General features: G+C 66.6%; 1 protein-coding gene across 3 annotated transcripts in view; it reads left to right on the top strand.

The window, feature by feature from the left end:
- Window positions 1-1,718: 1,718 nt before the first annotated feature.
- Window positions 1,719-19,678, top strand: part of ABR (ABR activator of RhoGEF and GTPase) — a 35,242-nt gene continuing 17,282 nt past the window's right edge. The window contains exons 1-4 of one of the 3 annotated variants that reach the window (XM_080563226.1): window positions 1,719-2,128; window positions 14,204-14,388; window positions 18,924-19,028; window positions 19,390-19,575. In XM_080563226.1, the coding sequence (XP_080419352.1) occupies window positions 1,771-2,128; window positions 14,204-14,388; window positions 18,924-19,028; window positions 19,390-19,575 (834 nt within the window). In that variant the 5' untranslated portion in view covers window positions 1,719-1,770. Of the gene's footprint in view, window positions 2,129-9,557; window positions 9,821-14,203; window positions 14,389-16,309; window positions 17,185-18,923; window positions 19,029-19,389; window positions 19,576-19,678 lie in introns of those variants that run through there. The other 2 variants (XM_080563227.1, XM_080563228.1) reach the window with 2 other exon arrangements.

Genomic DNA, 19,678 nt, shown 5'->3' with positions numbered 1-19,678 from the left:
TGCCAACGGGAGGTGCAGCCGAGCAGGACGGCTCCCTGCCAGGGGGATATTTTGCTGGTGCTGGATGCTGGCCCGTGCAACAAGGAGCAGACACGGGGCTGTGCCCACCTGCAGCCCCCCTGGTGCCCCCATGGTGCCCCCGTCCTGCCCACAGCCCTGGGAGCCGCTGGGGATCTCCACTGGCCCCGGCCCCGCGGGGACCCAGACCCAGCCCTCGGAAGAAGGCAAGGCCGCCCCGTAAATCACGGCTCTTCGGATGCCACCTGCTGCCTGTAATTAGTGCATCCCGCCGGGCCGTCCCCACCTTGTCCTGGCCGTTTCCTACCTACGTGCCCATTACCGGGTGGGCAGGCGGGGAGGGACGCCCGCCCGGGGCTGCTCCCTCAGCCCCCCCTGATTTATCGCCCTGCTCCGGGGAGATTTATGGGCTGAGACAGGCAGCCAGCAATCCGTTGTAAGGCTCTGCCGGGCCCGTCTGTCTGACAGCTGATGAAAGGGCTGCAATTATCCACTGCCAAGCATAAATCAGGCCGCCCACAGCACGCCCTCCTCCTACCAGCCTCCACAAAGGGGCTCAGCCCCCGGGGACACGCCACCTCCCAAGGATGGGACACACGGGACAGGGCACTGCTGGCACCGGGCACCTTCCCATCCTCACCTGGGCACCAGTGTCACCTCTCTGGCTGGTCCCACAGCCCAAAGGCATTATCTGGGGGGCTCCAAGGGAGGCTGTGCTGGAGGGAGCCTGTGGAGGCTGGCTGGGTGGCGAGGGAGCAGCCACAGCAGGGATGGAGGTGGCGGCTCTTGCGACACCGTCGGGGCCTGTGCGTAAACAGAGGGTGCTTTGTTCCTGCTGCGCCACGGCCAGGTGGCCACGAGGGACACGGGCTCGTGAGTCACCCACCTGTGAGTCACCCCCTCTATGTCCCTCACGTGGCACAGGGAAAATGCCAGCCCTGCCCGGGGCGTGGGGAACAAAACCTGTCCCGTGGGGCGCGGGGGTGCTGGGGGTACGGTGGGTTGAATGCAGTGTGTGCACCGTGGCACGGAGCCTTTCTTGCCAGGTGTCACCGTCAGAGCATCACCGGGCCAAGTGTCACCGTCAGAGCATCACCAGGCCACGTGTCACCATCAGAGCATCTTCAGGGCAAGTGTCATCATCAGGCCAAGTGCCACCGTCTGGGCATCACCAGGCCAAGTGTCACCATCAGAGCATCACCAGGCCACGTGCCACTGTCCGGTCATCACCGCCCCGATGACGATGAGCACCAGGAGACGGGCACACGCTGGCTGGGGCAGGACAGCCCCGTGCCACCACCGGTGCTCCCCGTCATCGAGGCTCGTTTCTTGCTGGCTCGGTACCGGCCTCGTGCAGCACCGGGGGCTGTCGGTGCCGTCACCTCGGGTCGCTGCCAGCACCGGGAGCTTCTTGCCCTCCTCAGCATCCTCCCGGCGCTCCGGGGAGCTCCCGGGGAGCCCCCGCCGCAACCCGGCAGCCTGGAAGCGGCTTCCTGCGGTGGGTCCCGGGCGCTCCGGCTGCCGGTAACCGCACCGGGCCGTGCCGGGCCGTGCCGGGGGCGGTGGCAGCGCTGCTCCCCGCCCCGTCGGGGCCGTGCTGAGGCCGGGGGCGGGCCGGAGGGGCCGGCCGGGAGCCGACGTCAGGCCCCGCGGCGGCGGCGGGGGGCGGAAGGCGGAGGAGGAGGAGGAGGAGGAGGAGGTGAAGAAGGCTGACGGCGGCGGCGGAGCGGGGAAACCCGGGGCCGGCCGGGGATGGCGGCGGGCAACGAGGAGGCGGCGGCGGCTGCTCGGGCAGACTTCGCCCGGCACTGGCAGGAGGAGTTCCCGGGGGAACCGGCGCCGCGCATGGAGCTGGGCTCGGTGCGGGCGATGGAGCGGGAGCTGGAGCGGTGCCGCCGGCACCTGCGCCGCCTGCAGCGGGCGCTGGCCGAGGAGCGCTTCAAGGTGCTCTACCTGGAGGCGGCGCTCGCCCGCGCCCCCCCGCGCCCCCCCGGCACCGCCGCCGCCGCCCCCGCCCCGCGCCGCCGCCCCCAGGCCGCCGCCCCCCGCGGCAGCTCCCCGGAGGGAGGCAGCGACGGCAGCTCCGGGGCGGAGGACGCGTCCTCGGCAGGTGGGTGCCGCGGCACGGCTGCGGGTACCGCTACCGGCACCGGCAGCGCCCCCGGGGGGCTGGGGGCGAGCCGCGGAAGGGGGGCGCGGAGAGGCCCCGGTGTGCCGTCGGGGTGCCCCGTGGTGTTAGGAGCGGCCGCACCAAGCTCGGTGTCTCCTCGGCCCCCGGGGACGTGTGCGAGGGGTGCCGTGAGGGAGCGCGCCCCCAGACCCCGTCCTGAGCCCCCTGTGTGTGGCCGGCACGCTCCGTGTGGCGGCACGGCCAAAGGTTTGGTGGTCTCCCTACAACAGCCCCGTCACGCGCCCAAGGGCACCCCACGCTGTCACGCAGCCGAGGCCACCCCGAGCCCTCATTCCATCAGTCAATGTCACCTCGAGCCCCCGTGCTGTCCCTGTCCCTCTCTCCCTGTCCCACTTCCAGGGGTGCCCCGTGCCAAGGCGCCGTCCTTGGGCACGTGAGGAGGGAGGGTGCAGCCGGCCCTTGGGCATGTGCCACCGGCTCGGGAGCTGCCCCTGGGGCTGGGACACCGCACAAAAGTCACTTCCTCCAGGTGTGACCTGGTTCACAGGGACGCCTCTGCTGGGTGACACCCTGCAATCACCCCGGGGAAGTCCTGGAGCCGCTAAAACAGGAGCACGCCGGGGCACCGAGGTGTCCGGGCACGCTGAGGACAACGTCCTTTGGCGAGCTGCTGGCTGCTTCGTGGCACCGCCAGCACAGCCAGCGCTGTCGCCTGTCACGCTGTCCTACTTCCAGCGGCCTGGAAGTTGTTATTGCATCATCCCGTGTGCTTTAATCCCGGCTCAAACACCGTCCTGACAGCTAGGGGATGGCACTTCTCGCGAAGCTAATTCTGCAGCTGCCTTGAATTAGTTTGGTTCTTGCTCAATTGTTTGGGGTTGGTTTGTAAGAAAGCTGCATAGCGGTGGTTTAAGCACAAGCAAACACTCCAGCATCAAACTGTGCTTAATACTTAGTTTAATTTATATTTATCGCATTAGTCTACAGGGGTGGAGAGCAGCTCAGCTTCCGTTTCGCCTTCCTCAGCTGTCTGTAGGTGACACGTCCAAAGGACGGCGTCGTGTCTCCGTGCCATGCTGGGCTCGCTCCTCCCTGCATTTCTGTCTCTCCCCAGCTCCGGTCAGCGACCCGTGGGGACAGCCGGGGTGGGAGCCAGGTCCCAGCCCTGCAGTGGGGCCAGGCACGTCACCTCCACGTAGCTCCCAGCCAGCCCCACCAGCGGCGATGCTCTGACATTTTTGGAGCTCTGCTTGGTGGTGGCCGAGGGGTAGGAGCAGTCGGAGCGGCCAAGTGCCCGTGTGGCGGTGCCTTTGGGTTTACGCTCACGTCCCGTGCTGTGTTTGTGTCTCGGGCATGCTCCTGAATGGTTCCCCGTGCTGAGGATTGTGCAATGCTGCTCTTGGGCCGCTGGAAGATGTGTGTTGGTAAAGGGGCTTCCCTGGAGCGTGGGGTAAGAAACCCAGGGCATCGTGACCCAGAGGGGTCTTCCAGCCCCAGGGGCGTTGGGTTAAAACCTTCACTGTCACCAGGGGGGCTTTCTGGCAGCACCTTGAAACCCAAGGCTGTGTCTGCTGTGGTTAAATTTGGCTTCCTCTCCTCCTCATCCCCCAAAAGGGGCCGCGGTCCCACTGTGTGCCCTCGTCTGATTGCCACCAGCCCCATGGGAGGCTTTGCTGAGCGTGCAGGACCAGCGGGCTGCCCAAGCCGGGGGCTGCGTGGCCACCAGGTGACGGTGACAGTGGCAGTGATGGGGTTGGGCTCTTCCCAGGCTTGTCCTGAGTGTTTCCTTGGCATCAGCACGTCCGTCTCTTGTGCCTTATAGGAGAGCCAGCGTGTCCTGCTGGCGCTGACATTTAAAAGCAGAATTTGAGCATGCAATAAAACGCATGCGGTCGTTGACTGGATCCCCCTTTCTGGTTACGCGTGGCTCATTTAGCGCTCCAGTTTTTTTCTCACTTCTCTTTATTTTTCAGCTATAGCTACAAATTCCTGATCGTGGTTTGTAACTCAGCGAGTGTTGGTCTGCCTGGGGGTCCTTCCCTCAATGTTTTCATGAAGTTTTGGGCTTGTCGGTGCTCTCCTTTGGTGTGTGCAGCCCCGCGTTGTCGGTCGGTGGGCATGCTGCCAGCTGAGCTCCCCGTAACACAACGCGGCGCTACCCGGACAGCAGGGGCAGGAGCGCTGGGTATCGTCTTTATGGGAATTACCAGGGAAACACAGTGGTTTCCTTTAAGTAGCTAGTGATTAATCTGATTTAAGGGGAGGATATCTGCGAGATGCCTCCGTTTGCAGCTATTGCGTGAGAGGAGTGCCTGTGACAGCAAGATACATGATCCTGGCGTCTGAGATAACGCCTCGCCAGCTCTCTCAGGACCGACAAAATCTGAGTGTCAGCGAGCAGATGGCTAGCACGGAGCACAGAGAGGGATGAACTTCCCTTCGTCTTTGCTGTCACCTGTCCCTGCAGCCGGGCACGCAGCTGGCCTCGCAGCCGAGGATGCGTTGGGTGCACGGGGAGGCTGCCAAGGCGGGGGTGCTTCTGTCTGTGGGCACTGCCTGCGGAGGTGCGGGTCTGGGCCGAAATGCTGGTGGTGTCTGCCGGTGACTTGGGAATGTGAAGCTTGCGGGGACAGCTTGCAGGGTGCCCATGGCACCGAGTGTGGCGCCGAGGTGCTGAGGGGTAGGCTCGGTTCTGTCCTGATCGCCCTCGGGCCGTTCTTTCTTGTAAAAACCCCAAAAGCCTCAATGAGAAGGGGAACGGGAAATAGTGAGCCGAGTCCAAGGTGTGTCTCGGCGCATCTCTTTCTGTCTGGGGCAGCTGGTGGCATGCAACAGGTGAAGGAAAGTGAAGTGTTTCGTTGTCACACTGCTGCCTTCTCTGTGCACCCGTTTCCTCTCCCTTGGAGCCAGGAGGGGACCTCGGGGCCAGTGCTGAAGCCGAAGGTGCGTGGGTGGCAGCTGCTGTCCCCGAGAGCCTGGCTGCAACATCCGTGTCCTTAGCTTTTTTTTTTTATTATTTTTTTTTTAACTTTATAGTGTTTTCCCACTGCTGGAAAAGCACTTGTTTGGCTCTGAACGTACTGCAAGTTCCTCTTCTGGTGCAGGAAGGACATGCAGAGCTGCAGTGTTTAATTTTAACTGCTTAGGAGGGAACAAAACGCCTGCGTGTGTGTGTGTGTGTGTGTGTATGCGTGTGCGAGCCCTGGCTGGGACCTTTGAACTGTCCCCATCTGCTCAGGGGCCCCGCGGTGCTCCGGGAGGTGCAGGACGTGGTGTTTCTCCAAGAAGCCGAACCGCACTCCCTGAAAAGCATAAATACATGCACAAGTTCATGAGGTGAACCCGGTGCCCCAAAAGCCTTGGGGCACAACAGTTCCCATTCAAAAACCAGGCGGTGAGCACTGGTTTGGGGAGCGACTTCCCCGTGCCAGCCACGTAGCAGAGGGCTTGTACAGGAGCTAAAAGAGCCCTGTGGGCTGGGCATGGCCCTGGAGCTGGGGGTCCCGGGGGGCTTTCCAGGGGGTGCCTGCCCCTGGTGCTCAGCGGCGATGCTGAGCTCCCACAGCCCCGAGCATCCCGGGTGCCCACTGCAGGGCTCGACCCGTGCCGGGATCCGTCAGCCCCAGGTCCTCCTGCCACACGAAGCCCTCGTTAGGTGCTGGCTGCAGCCAGAAGTGCCCTGCGGAGCCTGAATACATTTGCATTGTAAGTCCTACCACAGCCGTGAAATTTGTTTTGTTATTTTTCTTTTTTTTTTTTGGCTGGAAAGACACTTTTGTGCGGCGCGCTCTTTGTTGGTGAGCTTCCCCTTCATCCTGCCCAGCCGGAGAAGGGAATGGAGGAACCCCCCCTTCCCCCTGGTGGCAGGGATATATTCCCTTGGGTTGGAAAAGGGAGCCTGGATTAGCCAAGGGCTGAAATGTGCGTCCATCCAGGCACAAGGGAGCATTTCCCCCAATTTCACAGCAGCACCAGGTTCCTCCCGCAGAGGTTGCTGAGAGCATCCCCAGGAGCCGCGGCACGAGGCGCTGCCGTAAGGGAGCGCACACACTTCCCTGCCTCCCCTCCAAGAGGCATCTCAAAATAGACTTGGCTTCTCCATCCCTCCTCTCTTTATCAGTGTTTGCTAAGCAGGGTGATTTGCATATGCAGATGAGCAGCAGGGACGGCTCCCTTGGATTTGGTTCAGGAGCCGAGCTTGGCCCCCGGGGCTGAGCAGAGAGGGAGGCTGCCTGCAGATCTGCCTGGCGATAAGGCGCAGCTGCAAAGTTCAGGGATCGCGGCGAGGTCTGGCACATGGGGAGACCTTTGTGCTCAGGATGGGTGATTTCTTCCTGGGCGGTTTTAATCTGGATCCTGCTACCCACCACCTCTTCCTTCTCCTTCCTGGCCCCCCCCAGGGATGGTGCTGGGGCTCTTCCACCCCCGCTCGCCCTGGTTTTGGCTGGGTGTTCCCCGTGCCCGGTGCTGTTTTCCCTCTCCCTGCCAGGAAATTGTGTCAGAGGAGGGCATGAGCTGGCGGCATGAGGACACGTGGCTGTGGGAGCATGGTGCCAGCAGGTCTCTGCACCGCCACGGTGACACTCCTGGGGTTTGCCTGTTCCTGCCTGCCTGGAGCAGGAAAAATCCCATGTCAGGCTGAGGGAACGGGCTCTGCAGGAGCCGTGGGAGTGCCATTTGCTCAGGAGATGCCATCCTCCGCCAGCAGCAGCTTCCCGGGGCCGTCCCCATGGACTCACTGGTGGTGTTTTGCTGCCTCTCAGCCGCTGCTCCCCACGGGGCTCGGTGGTGCGTTGCCAGCCTTGCGGCAACCTTGTCCCGGCACGGGCTGGGCGAGCACCTCACAGGCTCCTGGAGGCTGCAGGCAGCTGCCCTGCGCTCCCCTCGGCACCGTGCTCCTCGGTTAGGGGCTGGGGGACGTCCCCATTGATTCCCCGCTCGGAGCAGGGCGCGATGCTGCCAGGGGTGCCCGTCTCCCAGCCAGCACCCCCGGGCTGTGCAGCTGCAGCCGGAGGAGCCTCTTGCACAAGAGCCCAGAAATAGCAGCGCGTGGGCTGCCCGGCCGTGGCGCAGCAGATGCCAGGCGAGCAGCGAGCCACCCGGCGGGCTGCACGAGGTCGGAGGGTGGTGGTGGGGATCCGGCCGCCCCCGTGCCTCGGCTCTCTCCGTGAGGACGCTCCCGGTTCCGAGAGATGCGTTGTGGCTGGAGCCGTGGGCAGGGGCAGTCGGGGTGTTGGAGTACGTGGTGCTCAGTGGCTGTGCCACCACCTGCCCTGGGTGCTGAGCGTCCACGCAGCACCTCTGCTGGGAGCCAGGTGCTGATGTGCCCTGCGGGCTGGAGCTGCCGAGCAGGGTTGTGTTGTTGTTTGTTTGCTTGCAAAGGTGAAAAGAGGATGGAAAGAGAGTGGCCAGAATAAAGCAGAGGGCTTTGGTGCCGCCCTCTGCTCCAGGCTGTGCAAAGAGCCTGGGTTTGCTGTGTGCAGCCATCGGCAGCGGCATGGGGACGGCTCTGGGTTGGGTGCGTGGTGCATGCAGGGGGGTTTCCTTCACCCCAAATCCATGGGGTGATTCCACGTGGCCTCCAAGCAGCTCCTGCCCTGACAGCAGAGCTGTGCTGTGCCCTTGCCTTCCTCCCTGAGCATCCCTGGGCTGCGATGCTTGCTGGCGACACTGCTGGCTCATCGCAGGGGACACCAGGGTGTCCCCACTTCAGGGGAGATTCTCTTGGCCCTCCCAGAGCTGCTCGGGGAGGCAGGGGCTTCCCTCGCCCTCCAGCTGACGGGCTGATTCACCGAGCACAGACACCCCGCCGTGCCGGGGGGGCTGAGAGCTGCCTGCCCCCCTTCTGCTCTGCAGCTGCAGGGGCCGTGCTGGTGCTGCAGCCGCTGCAGAGGGCCCCGGGCCGGCGCTGCTGCTCCTGCGCTCGGTTTCCTGCCGCGAGCGGTGGATGCATGCGCTCAGCCCCACCGCCGGCGCCTTCCTGGCCTCTCCGTGCAGCCGGGCCCTGGTTTGGCTGCATGCATGCTCCCTGCTGCAGCCCGAGCAGCTGCTGCCGCCTCCTCCTCCTCCTCCTCCTCTTCCTCCTCCTCCTCCTCTGTCCCCAGCCCTGGCGCTGGCTCTTGCTGCTTGGGTGCTGAGGGTGCCGCCAGGGCACGGGGGCTGGGCTGGGAGGCTGGGGGTGAGCCAGAGCCTGGGCTGGTGCAAATAGGGGCTGGCAGAGACAGGAGAGTGGCAAACGCACCCGCTGTGCCCTGCGTGGGTTGTGCTATCTGGGGGCTGTCACCCCATGGCCACCCCTCGGCACCGCGTGTGCTGATGGCTCGGGGACAAGGGGAGCGTTGGAGCCCGGTCGCATCCTGAGCTGGGGATCCCCGAGGTGCCCAGGAGCGGGGTGCGAGGGGTGGGGGACGGCAGCACCTCCTGCCCTGACTCAGTGTGTGCTGACTCACGGCCGGGGGGGCTGCAGGCAGGGGGGGGGCCGTGCCAGGGCTCGATCGGGCCCTTGGGCTGGATACGGCCCTCTGGGGAAGCAGGGCTGCGCCCAGGCGGCACCGGGTGCTGGTGGCAGTGCCAAGCTGCGCTCCCCCAAAATGCATCAGCCGCCTCTGAGGGCTGCAGCATCCCTGGGGGCAGTGTCCCCCCCAGCCCCTCCTGCGTTTTCCAGGCATGGTGGCTGCCGGTGCCCCCCGTGTCCTGGCACTTCATGCCCCGGTGCTCTGCCTTCCCCGCGTGCCGGTGGAGCATCATCCCTCCTGCACATCAGCCCTCCCGCACGGCTCCCATCTGGCCCTGGCGCCAGGTCCAAGCCCATCCCCGAGCAGGGCAGGATGCGGCCGAGGGCAGCGGCTCAGGGTGCTGCCCGCACCCCCTGCTCGGGGTGGCGGGGGCAGCGGTGTGGGCACGGGCAGGAGGGGGCAGCCTGAACGCTTGGCTGGCTCCTGACGTATCGGGGTTGATGACTCTGGCACTTTATATTATTTCCTTTGGCTACAAGCAGATGGGGAGGGCAGTTTAACCCCTGCTTGCCCCAGAGCCGAGCCCTTTATGGGGGCACGGGGGGGCTCCCCGGGTGCTGGCTCCTCCTGGGGAGTGGCACCGGGAGGGGTCTGCGTGCTTTGCATCCCGCAGCAGCAGCTGGCGAGGTTTCGCCGGGTAGGGGCACAGCGTGGGCATCCCTAGGGCATAGGGAGTGGATGAGAATGAGGTCAGGGAGGGGGCGGTAGGAGTGCCAGTGGCACAGCTGGGTGCCCCCTTGCCCCCCAGTGCCACCGGGGCAGCCTGGGGACCCCCACACACCCCGGTGCCCATGCTGCCACCGTCCCCACCTCCCCGTCCCCAGGCACCGCGGGGGGCCAGCGTGGCTGCGTGCGGGGGACGCTGGGCTCGGCTCCCCCCGGCGAGGCAGAGGCGGGAGGCGGGACGCGCTGCCATTGCCAGCCAGCACCTCCTTCCTTGGGTGCCCCTGGCAGAAGAGCCGCGGTGCTGCCGGGCAGGCGGCCGTGTGCCCCCTTCTCCCAGCCAGCCCCCGCCTGGGCCTGCGGCCCCCCGCCTCCCGCCCTCGCCGCCTTTGTTGTGCGATGAGAGCCGGCTGGCGGAGCTGAGCGCTGAGCATGGAGCCGCTGAGCCACCGCGGCCTGCCGCGGCTCTCCTGGATCGACACCCTCTACAGCAGTACGTGCCCTGGGCGGGGGGGGCCGGGAGGGCTCGGGGCGGCGGGTCCCCCCCCTACCTGTTGGGCGACACTGCGTGGCGCTGGGGACGGGTGCTGCGCCGGCGATGCGGAGCCCGAGGCGGGCAGGGGGCAGGTGATGCTGGCGGGGGCCGCGCTCCCCCCTCCCCGAGCATCCCGCACGCCATGGCGGCGCTCACCGGGGTCGGTGCGGGGGACCTGTGCCCGCTGCGAGGGGCTGCACGGGTGGGCTGGGTGGCGGTGGCACTGGCGTGGCGGGGCGCATGGGTGCCGGAGCGGAGTGACAGCTCGTTCAGCCCACGGGGTGCTTGGGGACCCCACGGAGTGCTTGGGGACTGGGGGGTGCTGGCTCTGTCCCCGTCCTTCTGTGGCCTCGGGACTTCTCTCCCCCAGCAGTGATTTTAGCAGGCACGGTGCTGAGGGCGCTGTGGAAAAGCGGTCCCATGGTGCTGGGACCCGAGGGCTGGCAGCTGGGGGGGCTGCAGCAGCGCTGGGGGTGCGAATCCCTCCTAGTCCCGTGGATGGGCAGCTGCGATGTGGTGCAGGAGGATCGAGCCCCCCATGGTGCCGGTCCCGGGGCACCTGGCGCAGGCTGGCTGGCTTGGCAGCATCCGAGGGAGCCTGGGGCACGGGTAGGAGGTGGGGGGCTCGGTCACAGGGTCCTTGCTGTTTGTTTTGGGGCGCACTGAGCCGCCTGGGCGCACCCGTGGGCGGCTTTCAGGGTGTGAATTCCCATTGGGGTGTTTGCCGGGAAGCGGCTGGGCATGGAGCCCGGCACTTGTGGGGCAGGTTTGCGTGGGGAACGGGGATGGGGATGTGCAGGAGGGGGGCACGGCTCCCTTCCTGAATTTGGAATCTGCTGTGCCCACGAACCCGGAGCGGGGGTCGGTCAGGGGTGTGTGTGTGATGCGTGGGGCTGAGCCCCCCCCCCCAGAGTTTTCCATCCTAAATCCCCTAAAGCAGACGCTCGCAGCCGGGGACACCGTGCTGTGCCAGCCTGTGGGGACAGCCAGGCTGGAGCCCGGAGGCTGCATCCAGATCCAGCCTCCGCACGCTCCTTTTTCCCAGCAGCTGCCTCCCTGCAGAGCCCACGGTGCCTGGCCACGCCGCCCTCCTGGGCACCCGGCTCCGGGGACCTTCGTGCCCGGGGGACGGGGGCACTTGGGAGCGGTGCCCGCACCGTGCCAGGCTCGTGAGCCCCCCGAGATGCTGCGGTGGTTGGGGAGGAGGCAGCGCGGGGTGCGGAGGAGATGCTGTTTGTGTCGAGGCCCGTGGAGGCAGGTCTGAGGCCAGCTCACGCATCCCTGTTGTCATGGTGAATTTTCACCCAGCCCCAGTAAAAACGTGGCGTTTTCCCAAAGCTCGCAGGCTGGGAATAGCAAAATCTGCTCCCCCCCTCCCCGTGGGGATGCTGAACTTCTCCTGTGGAAATGAGGCGGGCGAGCGTTGAGGTGTGCAGAGCCCTGGAAGCAGTGTGTGCCCAGCTGGGAAAGCGAAGAAAATGCCACCCTGTGCCGCGGTGACAGTGCTGTCACCTGCCCGCGCTGGGGAGGAGCTGGTGGCCACCCTTGGCTGCGCTCCCTCTCGAGCATCATCTCGCTGGCATTGGCTTGGGTGGCAGAGCTGAAATGTGATTTTTCTTTTTGGGGAGGTGTTCCTGGTCCTACTGCGCTCTAGGGCTGTGAGCCAGCCCACAGGAGCCCCGTTAGTGCTGGCATCCCTCGGTGCGTGTGGGGCTGGGGTCTGCAGCGCTGCGGGGGGAGCCTGGGCCAGGGGCTGCTTTGGGTGCAGGGCTCTGAAGGTGGCTCCTCTGGGCCAGGCTCCCTCTGCTCCTCTCTCCCCATGCCTTGGGTGGAGCAGGAGGGTTTCCACTGCTGCGAAAACCCGGGTGCCTGGAGCAAAAATAGCTTTGGGTTTGGCATGGGCACAAGAACAGGCTGCAGGGGCAATGCAGCTGCAGGGGGAGGAGAGAGGCAGCGAGATTTGGGCTTGCTGGGCCCTGCAGGCAGGGAGGTGCAGGGGACGGACCCTCTGTGTCCCCCGGGCATGAGCAGGGTGTCCCTCCCTTGGTGGCATCGGGCACAGGTCTGTGTGCCAAGCGATGGCACTTCCCTGCGGGTCTCTGCCTGCGGCGCATCCTGGCGTGTGTCTGCCTGCCCTCGGAGGGAGAGCGGTGATGGAGCTGCTCCTGCTCCGTGGGGAGCGGGGGCTTTGCTCCAGAGGCCTTGAGGAGGTCAGAGTGGTCCCCGCTTGCAGGACAAGGCGTGGGCACAGCACGAGGAGGCCTTGGAGATGCGCTGGTCCCTCCCCGCAGCGTGTTAGAGCTGTGATGTGGGGGAGACCTCTGCCCGGCCTCCCTGCGTGAGAGCCTGGTCAATGACACATGGCTGTGGCTCAGCCAGCAGGGTCGTGCCAGGAGGCGGCACAGCTGGGGCCAGAGCCATGGGGACGTGTGCCCCTGGGTGGGCACGGGGCTGCAGTGTGAACCTGCTCAGGCTGGGGAGGAGCGATGGGGGCTTGAGAGCTGGGTTGTTCCTGCTGGTCCCTTCCCTTCTGTGCCTCCGTGCCATCGACACCACCTCCTCCCCTTGCGCCGTTGCCAGTGTCACCTCTGGCAGGTGGCAAGGTCCCCAGCCGCCTCATTAAAACTGTTCCTCGTTACCCGAGCTGCTCCCAAGCCTGGCAATGGGGCGGGGAGGTGGCCAGGTCCCCTCCAGTGCCGGTGCTGGGCTCAGCGTGGGCTCCCCTGGCCGCTGCTGGCTGCCAGCCCCGTCCCTGGCATGGGGGCTGTGTGGAGGCGGTGGCTTTGGCAGGTCTGGCGTGGCCTCGGTTGTCCCCATGTCGCTGTCGGTGGATGCTGGAGTGGATGGGGTGGATGGCAGGGGCTCGGGTGCTGGGCTGCACATCAGCCTGGAGATGAGGAGCTTGGGCCTGGTCAACAGGAGCTTGGGGTTTCCCCATCCATGCTCTGAATCTTTTTTTGGGGGGTAACCTTCAGCTTTGCCCACCATGGCAAGGGCACCTGCCCCAGCAGGGTGTTGGTGACAGGCCTCAGGGGGATGCTCATTAGGTGCTAACTGCTAACGAGGAGAGGTCTGAGAGCAGCTGGGCTGTCCCGGCAGAGCGGGACACACCTGGGCCGTGCTGGGGCTCTCCTCCATCCTGCCCCCGGGGGTGCAGGAGAGGTTCCCGACACCCTGCTGGCACCTGCACGGCTCCCAGCTTCGCAGCACTCCTTGATTTACAGATTTATCCACTTAAAACGTTAAGCCGAGTGCAATATTAATGCGATGAGCAACACCGCTGGGAGCAGGGGACTCCTTGGCGGGGTGAAGCGTCGGCGGCACAGTTCTGGGCTGGCTGCAGGTCACACGTCCCATTTGTGCGGGGGTCATGGCTGCAGGGACACCCGGGCAGGACACAAGGGGACATCTTGGGGCCTGGTTGGGGTCCGCTGGGGCTGGGGGGGGCCGTGTGTGGGGTGCCAGCTGCACCCCGCGGCCGCCTGTGCCGCAGCCGGGCTCCCTTCCCCCTCGCCTTTGTCAGCATCTCGGGGCTGCTGCAGCCGCCTCTCCCCGCCGCCGAGCTGCCGCCGTTTCCATGGGAACAGGTTAGGAGCCCCCCCCGGCCCCCGCTGTGCCCCCGGCCCCGCCGCAGGCCCCGCGCCCCCCCCAAGCCCCCGCTCGGCTGCTCCCGGCTCCCCATTTTCTTCCCCACGCCGTGCCGAGGGCTCCGGGCCCCCAAAATGGCCGCACCCGGGGCTGCGGGGCAGCGCGGGGACTCCTCTGGCCTGCTGTGGTGGCGGCCCCCTCGCAGCAGACCCCCTTGTGCCACCTCAGCGTGGTTTGTGGCACGTTGGCCTTGCCACCACGTCTGCCACCATCCCCTTCTTCCAGGTGGGGCGGCGATATGTCCCCTTGCTGCCCCCATGGGCCTGGCACTGCTCCGGGCAGGGGGCAGGGAGGATGGCGACTGCCAGCCCGGCTCCATCGCCCTCCCCGGGGCCGGCGAGGAGGGCATTGAGCTGCTGGCGAGGGGCCGGGGTGTCTGGAGGAGCAGCTGCCCCCGCGCAGATGAGGCCTGCGGCTTCCCGGCACCATGAATTATGCAGAGGCAGGGAAGGGTGCCCGCGCTGTGCCCTGCCTGCCCCGCGGGCAGGTGGAAAGCCGGCGGAGGTGTGTGTGTGTGTCCCCGCGTGGCTCCGTGTGTTGGAAACGGGCTCGTTAGTCCCCTGGTAATTACAGGTTGGTGCACAGCCACCACTGGCATGGTGGCAGGGTTCCCCTGGTGTCCCTGTCCCCCCCTGCCCCACTGGTAGGCAGCATCTCCTGGATGCTCACCCCCGTCTTCTCTTCCTCTGGCAGATTTCAACTATGGTGCAGACGACTACGACGCCGAGGGCAACGAGGAGCCCAAGGCGCTGCCGGAGGGCTCGGAAACCATGCCCTACATCGACGAGTCTCCCACCATGTCCCCCCAGCTCAGCGCCCGGGGCCAGGACAGCGGCGACGGCGTCTCGCCCACACCCACTGATGGCCTCGGCACCGGGGTAGGTGGGCTGGGCGCCGGGGGCTGCGAAATTCAGGGCTGGGGGTGCCCAGCTGGGAGGGGTCTGCGGTGTTGGCGATGGTCTGGTGGTGCTGTGACCTCGGTGGATGTCCCCTCTGCTTCCTGAACCCGGTTCCTTGTCCGGATGCCGTTTGGGACGCGGCTGCGCCCATCCATGGGACATGTTGGTGTCCCTGCCCCGGACAGCAGGCTCTGGGTGCTGGAGCCCAGCCAGGAGGTGCTGGGACCCCCCCCGTCCCCTGCCCCTCGGGCTGGGGAGCCTGGGGACAAGGCACAGCCGCGCTGCCGGCTCCATCTAGCGGCACCTGGGGACACCCTGCAGAGGGACACCCTGTCCGTCCCCTCCTCTTTGCAGGGAAACTTAGATTTAACTCCTTGGGCTCTTACCCCAGCATCCTCGCCGAGCCAACGGGGTTTTATCCATCCTCTTCCCAAGGAGGGGAGCTTGGAGAGCTTCGGAGCAGGAAACTAAAAGCGGAAAATGTGATTTTTTTTTTATTTTTTTTTTCCAGAATCAAGGTTTCCCAAAAGCCCAGGGGGTGCCGTGCTGTCCCGGGGACCTGGGGGCTGCTGCCACTGGGTGCCTCTGCTCCCCAGCACAGGGGCTGCTCTGGGGAGAGCCTGAACTGGGGTGGGGGGTTCTGCAGCATGGCGGGGGCACGGGAGGAGGCGGCGTGGAAAATGTGGAGGTTTTTGCCGTGGAAGGAGTTAAGGCCTTAACCCGGATGTTGAGGCGGAGGAGCGCAGAGGTGTGGCTTCCTCCCCCAGGGTGCTGCGCAGCATCCTCGGCGCCCAGCCCCACGGGGGTCCCGCGGGGCCCTCCTGTGCGTCCCACCACCCCGCACCGAGCTGCCGTGACCCCGGGCACGGTCCCCTGGTCCCGCAGCGGGGGATCGAGCCAGCCCCTGCCCCGGCACCCTGCTTGCAGTTGGGTCTCGTCCCCTGGCAGGGTGGTCCCGGGGGGGGCGGGCAGCGGGGTGGTGGGTGGCCCTGGGGGACGCAGGCGGTGACGCCGTCTCAAGTGGCCGTCTTAGCTCAGTGCTGGCCCGGCACTAACAGGATTGGGAGCTTTAGAGCTCAGCACCGGCTCTGCCTCTGATCTCTTTATCTGCAGCTGCTTGGGCTGGGGCTCAGGGGAGTGCCCTTTGGGTGCCGGCACCTGAAATCTTGGCGTACCCCCAGCCTCGTGGTGGGCACACACGTGTCAGCTGGTGCCTGGGTGGCACGGGGCGCCTGGCTCAGCCCGCCTGCAGAGGTGTCTGCATCCCCCGGTGTCCTTCTGGTGCCGAAGGTGGCATCTCCAGCCTGGGGGCTGGCAGGATTGGGGCAGGGTGTCTCGTCTCGTGTGCTCCTGAGGCTGAACCTGGAGCCCCCCCAGCCCTGCGTGGGGACCAGCCCGTCCCACCCACAGCCGTGAGCATCCTGGCGGGGGCTGTGGTCACAGCGCAGGGTGGTGGCCCAGCCTCGGCTTGGGTGTTGCTGGGTTTGGTGCTGACAGTAGCTGCTCTGGTCATCCGGTGTCTGTGTCCTACCAAAAACGTGCAAAGCCTGAGCTGCAGCGTGGGGTTTGTTAACGGGTTTTGAGAGGAGCAGGGAGCCTGAGCGGCTTGTAGGGACTGAGCAGCTGCTGGTTCCCCTTTTGCTGCTGAAGAGAGGGGGAAAACAGCTGAAACGGCTCTTGCGTTAGCTCGTGCAGATGTCCACATCTCCAGCCTCTGCTTGCCCCATCTGGCAGCGCCTGTGAGGCCCCACAGAGCCGATGGGCAGCAGCCGGGTGCTGGTCCCCGCTGGATGCAGTGCGGGTGCTCCGGGAAGCACCGTGCGTCAGCAGCATTTCCCTGCCGAGGTTCCCTCTGGAGCAGGGAGGGGTCCAGGACCCTTTTCCTGGGGGGGCTGAGGTTGGGGGTCCAGGTGCCCTTATGGGACCTGATCCTTGCTGCTGCCCTTTGAGGCGATGGAAGACCCCGTGGTCCAGCTCCCTCCTTGCATGGGGGGCACCGTGGGGACCCCAGGCAGGAAGGGCGCTCTCCCATCGCTTGTGGCTCTGCCTGGCGAGCCCGGGGAGGCCACGGGGGGGTCGGGATGGAGGCAGCGATGCGGGTGGGGGACCCCTCTCCATGGGGTGCCCCCGGCTCAACGCCTTCCCCCGCCGCCCAGCACCACATAACTCCAAAAAAAGCGGGCGGCGGGCTGCTGCGCCCCAGCCTTGACCAGAGCGAGGAGCAGCCCCACCTCCAGCGCCGCGACGTGCATTTCCTGTAGCGAGAGCGCAGGGCGGAGCGGCGGGGCTGGCTGCGAGCAGCGCGGCACGGCGGGCAGCGGCCCTCCACCGCCGGCAGCCCCCCCGGGGGAAGCGTTGGCCTGGTGGGCAGAGCCGGGCACCCCCTCGGCCCCCCCCCCAGCTCCGGCGGTCCCACCGTCCTCGCCGACGCCGCGGTCACGCTCGCGTGGCCGTGCCGCTGCCCGGGGAGCGCCTCGCAAAGGGGCCGACGGCCCGAGCCGGGGCAGGCGGGAGCACCGGGGATCCCATAATGGCTCCTTTCATCCAGAGGCTGTGGCCGGCGTCCAGGGCTGAGTCAGGCCGGGCTGGCTCGGCCGCGTAAGCTTTCCCAGCCGTAGCCTTGCGGGGTCCCCGTGCACCCCCAGCGGTGCCCGGCAGGCCATGGAGGAGGAAGAGGAGGCCATAGGGTACCTGGATAAAGTCCTGGAGGATGAAGATGACTCTGAGCCGGGAACCCCCACCAGCCCCGGGTCTCCGTTCTCGGCCAGCGAGAAGGTGGGCACCCGTGGGGCACCCCCGCTCTGGCGCCGGACAGGGTGGGGACGGAGACGGGCACCTCGCCGCTGCCGGCCCAGGTCTTGGGGTTTGGGTGTGAGGTTTCCTGGGGCAGCGGTGGGGAGGGGAGAGGGTGCCAAGGGCTCAGCCGGTGCTTGCGCATGCCTGCTGGGGTGGGATGCTGCGTTGGCAGAGCTGGGATGCCCAGGAAGAAGCTGAACCACTCTGTGCCGCTGACTGACCACGCAGCCCCAGGCAGACCCCCCTAAAGTGCCCCCAGCCCTGCTGGACCCTGGGGCCGCGCCCCCGGCCGGCCACAGCCCTGTGTCTTCTCTCGCTCACCTTGCTTGGGTGCCCTGTGGGGACTGGCGCGGGGCTGGGGGAGGTCTCCATCCCTCCTCTCCTCCAAGTTTCTGACACAGGGTGGCTGGACCCTGCTGGAGGGTGGGCTCCTTGCCCCTCGGGGCCATGGGGTCAGGCTGGCACCGTCCCCGGGGGTGCTGCGGGTCCCCGGCGCGGACGGGCCCCTTATCTCCCCAGCTCTCACGCAGGGCCCAGCCTCTGGGGAAGCAGGAAGAGCCCGTGACTAATCGGTGGCAGCGAGCCCGCCAGCACCGAGCGGACTCCCTGGGCACCCCCCCCACCCCCGCTGCTCACCGCAGCCTGGCCTTAAAGTTGCAGCTTTGGGTGGGGGCACCGGGCTCGTGGCAGCCGAGAATTGGGACCGAGCGGGGCAGGACGGGCGATGCTGGTCCCAGAGACAGCGTGCACTTCCTGGCTGCGCTCCCATCCGGGGGGGGGGGTGCTTGTGCCGCCCACTGCACCCACGCGTGGCTGCTGCTGCTGGACCCCTGGCGCGATATTTGGGGCCAGCAGAGCTGGCTGATGGCACAGGGGTCTCCGCAGGCAGTGCGGGATGGGGGCAGACAGGACCTGGTGGTGTCTGAACCGTCCCAAATTGCCCGGAGCAACGAGGTGGGAGTTGTGATCCTCTCCAAAAGGGGCTGTGCCAGATGGGTTAAGGCAGGAGACGAGGATCTCGGTGCTGCAGAGCTGTGGCTCTGCCTGGTGCTGCTCTCGGCGGCAAAGCCCAGGTCCTGAGCATGGTTTTTAGTGCTGGGCTGGGACTCTGGGCACGGCGGGCGTTCAAGGTAGTCCGGGACCTGGGAGCGGTGTTCAGGGCCGTGCCGATGTCAGGGATGGGACGTGCCCCCCACCAAGCAGAGCGGAGGCTTCTGGCATGCCAAGGAGCAGTTTCTGGGTGGGTGCAGCTCCCAACCCCCCCCCACCCACCCTCCCAACACCAGACCTGTCCTGCTGCCACCGCGTAGGGGCCGGCGGTGACCACGTGGGGTGGCACTTTCCCAGAGGAAGCCCCAAGCGGAGAAAAGGGTGGTGCCGGCTCACATGGCGCCGCTGGGCGTGATTCCAAGGGGTGCCTCTGGACTCTGCCCGGGGAGAGCTGTGCCGTGCCGTGCCATGCCGCCTTGGAGCGCTGCCCGCGGCGCCGGGCTCCGGGCCAGCAAGGAGCGGGGAGAGCAGCGCCACCGATGCCGCCCTGGCTCCCCAGCTGGCTCCAGCCTGGCCGTGCCACCCCGCCGGCACGTGCTTGGCCCTCGCCGTGGCGTCCCCGTGGTGGCAGGGCCGTGTGTCCGTGCAGGGACGCCGGGGCTGGTGGGGTGTGGGGGCTCCGTCCCGCGCCGGTGGGACTGAGCTGGGCTCCTTGCTGTGTCGCACAGGGCGAGCGAGACACCGGCAAAGGGCTGGAGATGCGGAAGCTGGTGCTCTCCGGCTTCCTGGCCAGCGAGGAGATCTACATCAACCAGCTGGAGGCACTCCTCTTGGTGAGCACAGCCGGGGGGAGGTCCCCCAGGATGGGTGGATGGGGTCCCTTCTGCCTGGGCAGCCCCCGCCCACCCCCCCCTGCCAGCCTGCCCGGCACAGAAGTATTTCCAGCCCCGCTTCCTCCCGCGGACACGCCGGCCCTCGCGGTCAGGACGTTGTTGCACAACGCGAGGGTCGCTGCTGATGCAGACGGGGAAGTCCCAGGGGTGAAGGAGCATCGACACGCAGTGACAGCCCCTCGTGCAGGGGGGCCCGGGGTCGTCCCAGAGCCATCCCCCTCGGTGGGCTGCAGGAGCCCCCTGGGGCCGTTCCCGCTCCGCGCCCCGGTCTCAGACGCTCTCCCTTCTCCTCGCCCGGCAGCCCATGAAGCCGCTGAAGGCCACGGCCACCACGTCGCAGCCCGTCCTCACCCTCCAGCAGATCGAGACCATTTTCTACAAGATCCAGGATATCTACGAGATCCACAAGGAGTTCTACGACAGCCTGTGCCCGAAGGTGCAGCAGTGGGACAGCAACATCACCATGGGCCACCTCTTCCAGAAGCTGGTACGCGCCTTCCCCGGGGCTCTGCTCTGCTCCCCTCCGGCTCGAGGGGCAGCCCGCGGCAAGTTTTGGCCCCGTGGCTCCTGCCTGGCCTCTGGGGGTGCAG

This window comes from Anser brachyrhynchus (assembly GCF_964034855.1).
Source record: "Anser brachyrhynchus genome assembly, chromosome: 20".
Taxonomy (NCBI): domain Eukaryota; kingdom Metazoa; phylum Chordata; class Aves; order Anseriformes; family Anatidae; genus Anser; species Anser brachyrhynchus.
Note: the sequence above shows the minus strand (reverse complement) of the source record. Positions and strands in the feature narration are given on the sequence as shown.